The 4,800-nt window shown below is 39.3% G+C and overlaps 1 protein-coding gene across 1 annotated transcript in view; it reads left to right on the forward strand.

Moving 5' to 3' along the window:
* LOC106536026 (Golgi SNAP receptor complex member 1) overlaps positions 1 to 4,800 on the forward strand; it is a gene marked incomplete at its 5' end in the record, with an annotated part of 9,166 nt that overhangs the window by 2,177 nt on the left and 2,189 nt on the right. The window contains 1 exon segment of the mRNA XM_014033196.1: positions 1,851 to 1,925. Within this exon segment, the coding sequence (XP_013888650.1) occupies positions 1,851 to 1,925 (75 nt within the window).

Here is a 4,800-nt window from a genome sequence, read left to right on the forward strand (position 1 = left end):
ATATTGTGACTTTTTCTGGTAATATTGTGACTATTTCTAGTAATATTGTGTCTTTTGTCATAATATTTGGACTTTTTCTGTTAATATTGTGACTTTTTCTGGTAATATTGTGACTATTTCTAGTAATATTGTGTCTTTTGTCATAATATTTGGACTTTTTCTGTTAATATTGTGACTTTTTCTGGTAATATTGTGACTATTTCTAGTAATATTGTGTCTTTTGTCATAATATTTGGACTTTTTCTGTTAATATTGTGACTTTTTCTGGTAATATTGTGACTATTTCTAGTAATATTGTGTCTTTTGTCATAATATTTGGACTTTTTCTGTTAATATTGTGACTTTTTCTGGTAATATTGTGACTATTTCTAGTAATATTGTGTCTTTTGTCATAATATTTGGACTTTTTCTGTTAATATTTGGACTTTTCCTGATAATATTATGACTTTTTCTGGTAATATTGTGACTTTTTCTGGTAATATTGTGACTTTTGTCATAATATTGTGACTTTTTCGGGTAATATTGTGAACTTTTCTGGTAATACTGTGACTTTTGTCATAATATTGTGACTTTTTCTGGTAATATTGTGACTTTTTTCTAGTAATATTGTTAGTTTTGTCATAATATTGTGACTTTTGTCGTAATATTGTGACTTTTCCTGATAAAATTGTGACTTTTTTCTGATAGTATTGTGACTTTTGACATTATTGTGACTTTTCCTGATAATGTTGGGACTTTTGTCGTAATATTTTGACTTTTTCTGTTAATATTGTGACTTTTTCTGGTAATATTGTGACTTTTTCTGGTAATATTGTGACTTTTGTCATAATATTGTGAGTTTTTTGGTAATATTGTGACCTTCTGGTAATATTGTGACTTGTAATATTGTGACTTTTTTGGGTAATATTGTGACTTTTTCTGGTCATATTGTGACTTTTGTCTTAATATTGTGAGTTTTTTGGTAATATTGTGACTTTCTGCTAATATTGTGACTTTTGGTAATATTGTGACTTTTTCTGATAATGTGACTTTTGTCGTAGAATTGTGACTTTTTTCTGATAATGTTGTGACTTTCTGATACTATTGTGACTCTTGTGGTAATATTGTGACTTTTCTTGGTAAAATTAGGACTTCTCATTAAAAAAATAATCTCATAGTGTGGCCCTAACACTCCGTGGTACGTTTCCCTTCTCTCCTCTTTAGATATGTGCTATGCTAATGTTAACCAGCAGGGGGAGAGGTGTGCAGATAGTTTCAGAACCTGTTGACAGCCTCCACCCTACTTGTCTTTCATCCTCCAATAAGAGGCACCTCTCCCCTCCTCCTCCCTGCATCTGTATCTCCCTCTCGCCTATATGTTTCTCTCTTCCTCTGGGGGATTTCTTCTCTAAGTGCCTTCTACAGTAAATCAAACCACAAGGCTTTCATTCAGCCGAAGCTGAGGGAGAGTGGTTACATGTGGCCTGCAATATGCAGAGAAATGCTACATCAGAGGAGGAGGAGGAGAGCAGCACAGTCAGACAGAGGAAGAGAGGGGTTTTCTGATTTGATGTAGACTAATTACAAAATGTRCGAGACTGGATTTTAAATATTCCCATAGAGATGAGCGTGGAGGTGTGTGGTAACAGATAATGGATGATGAATTAAGATAGGTCCAGACAGTGTAAATAAGAGACTGAGGATGATGCTTTGGGGTTAGTTAGAGAAAGTCACTTTAAAGTTTTCAATCAGGAAGTAGAAAACTAGAATGCTCCAGAGTTTTTTAACTGATCACAAACTTTTAATCACTGTAATTGATGCAGAGGAACGTCCTGAATCAGGTCAGATCATCTGTTCTGTTTCTTCCTCAGGTCCTATAAGAGCAGCTCAGGGGTGAACAACAGGAAAACTGAGCTTTTCCTGAAGGAGCATGAACATCTCAGAAAGTAAGAGCTTATTTCTTTTGTTTAGAAAGTAACATTTTATTATTTAGAATTGACTTTTAACTTTTAATCCTTAACTTAATCTCTTAATGGACAGGCCCCYCAATGTATTACAGAAATGTTGACTCCTTRCTCTTCTGGCTGCAATCTCCTTAAGACCAAAAGGTTCCTAAAATCAGTTTTAAATCCCGAGTGGACATGTCCTCTCAGATGACTGTGGAACGTCCTGCCCCTGTGTTCCTGTGTCTCTGTGTCTCTGTGTCTCTGTGTCTCTGTGTCTCTGTGTCTCTGTGTTTCTGTGTCCCTGTGTCCCTGTGTCCCTGTGTCTCTGTGTCCCTGTGTCTCTGTGTCCCTGTGTCCCTGTGTCTCTGTGTCTCTGTGTCCCTGTGTCTCTGTGTCCCTGTGTCCCTGTGTCCCTGTGTCTCTGTGTCCCTGTGTCTCTGTGTCTCTGACTCTGCTGACCTCTTTAAGAAGCTGCATAAGATGCAGTTACTCAGACAAGCTTTTAGCTAAATTTAATTAGTGTTTTATTAGTCAWATTAACTTGTTTTATTATATGTTTCCATATTATTTTGCTCCTTGTGAAGCACTTTGTGATGTCTATCAATGAAAGGTGCCAAATAAATAAAGTGTTCTTACTTACTTACAAAACTAAAATGCAGATGTCTTTTAAAAAAGTCTGAAATTTTTCCTTGTTGTAGCTGAGAGTCATTCGAGTACACACTTCGAGCACAAACAGATGGCGGCTGGGATGCAGTGGTGGGGAAGCCGACTTGGGACCAGACAGTCTCATGTTGAATTCCCCGCCATGACCCACATGTGATGTCCTGGAGCAAGACACCTGTTCTGTAACTGCTCCACTTGGTTGAATGTCGTGTGATGGCTCAAATGCAGAGCACACGTTCATCACTGTGTGGGAACTTGCATTGATGACAACACATGACACCTTTTAACAAATTGTATGACATTTCTTTTCAGAAATTTGGCACACAGGACTGCAGCAAAATGTCTTATCCTTTGGGTTTCTAGTTTCMTACACATCATAGACTAATGTTGATTGTAGAGTCCAGGTGTTTCAGTCAGACCCCTGCTATAGGTGCCATGCAGTCTCCACTTGAGATACAAAACGGGTTGTTCTGAAGATCGTCATGACTTCTAGTCTGGCCCTGTCTTAGGATGCCCATTTTCAGGGGTCACCAGTGAGTCTCCTCCACAGCATCCTTTGTCCTCACTCCATCTACAGTACCTCCATTTGTTTTATCTTTTTTTTTTTTGTTCCGCTCTCGGAGGAGTAAGAAGCTTTTTCCTTCTCTCCTGCCCTTCCTTATCTTCCCTGCTTTGGTGCTCGGAGCCTTCTCTAYGTTTTCATTCGAAACCAGAAATGATGGTTATTATTATTTTTATGTATTTGGTTAGCTGGTCTCTTAATAAATTTTTGGAACAAAGTTTTTTCTTCCATGGGAGGACATGTGAAAGGTGGGACCTCTGTTCTTCTCTGTTCTGGATATATAATTGGATCCTGATCACTGGATTCTACAGATTGGCTTGGTGGTCTCCTGGTGTTCTACAAAACAGCATTGGTGGCTTTTCATTTCCTGGCTGCCTGACCAATATGAAGGATTGCCATTCTATCAGCACTCAGACTTTAGCCTTGAGCAAGCTGGACTCGGTCTGCAAGCGGTTCTGTTGAGGGTCGCGGGCCGGCTGTGGTTCCTGGACTTTGCTGGCCAGATGGAATTGATCTTGGAGAAAGCTGAGAGCTCGGCTTGACGAGATTGTCCACACTATTTGTCTGATTGGATTCGCCACATTGAGAGGTACCAGTGGACATGAAGGCAGATGGAAAATTATTGTCTGCCTGACCCAGAACATTCTCTTTTGTTCCCAAATAACTGATTACAGAATTTGTCTCTCTCCTACATGGCCTTGAGCTGTGGACTAAATTCTCCCTGGATGTTTATGTCGACTGAAGTTCTACCCCACACCTCCCCCCCTCTCACACCCATCTGTGATCTGGTTCCTGGAGCAAGCTGAGGGCCGCACAGAATGAACAGTTAACATCCATATTCTGTATTATGGCTGTGCTGGTTTTGGGGACTCGATTCTTCGGACTCATTCTTCAGATATTCACACAAGTACATACCATACAACACTCATGGCTTCAGATACACCCCCCCCAAACTCACTTACTCCTCTGGCTAATAAATATGCTCTATACAGAGGTTTTTTTTAAATAAACACCATAGTGTGTCACATTGTTGATATAATATGATTTTTTGTTTTTTCCTCATCTTCCCTTGTGTGTTTTTTCTTCTTTTTTCTTTTTGTTAAAGGTAGGGTTGCTGTCTCTGTTGCTGCATGACCTGTACACCTGTTCCCCCATGCTTGTCTTGCGTGTCTTCTTGAATGGGTGTTCTTAACTGTTTGTACAGCACCTTGTGAATTTATTTCTSTGAAAGGTGCTAAATAATTAAAATTTTACTTACTTACTTACTATGTCGTCTCTAACTGTGTCCATACATGTCCTCTTTATCCTTTTCCTGGCAGCTGCATCTCTAACATCCTTCTACCAATTCCCCCTTTGTCCCGCCTCTGGGAAAACCATCTCAGTCTGACCTCTCTAACTTTATCTCCCAGTTGTTACACCTATGCCATACCTCTGATGATCCTGTTCCTATTTGTGTCACGGTCAAGGAGAAMCTGAATATCTTCAGCTCTGCCRCTTCCAGCTCTGTCCCCTGTCTTTTTGTCAGTATTGTCTCCAAAACATACGGCACAGCTGGTCTCYTTTGCAGTAAAATTAGTACAGGTGTATCATTCATCTGCAGCACAAAGTAAATCAAAACTATGTAACAGGGCATTCCTTCAAATACAGAGA

The sequence above is a fragment of the Austrofundulus limnaeus genome, unplaced genomic scaffold (genome assembly GCF_001266775.1).
Source record: "Austrofundulus limnaeus strain Quisiro unplaced genomic scaffold, Austrofundulus_limnaeus-1.0 Scaffold1660, whole genome shotgun sequence".
Lineage (NCBI taxonomy): Eukaryota > Metazoa > Chordata > Actinopteri > Cyprinodontiformes > Rivulidae > Austrofundulus > Austrofundulus limnaeus.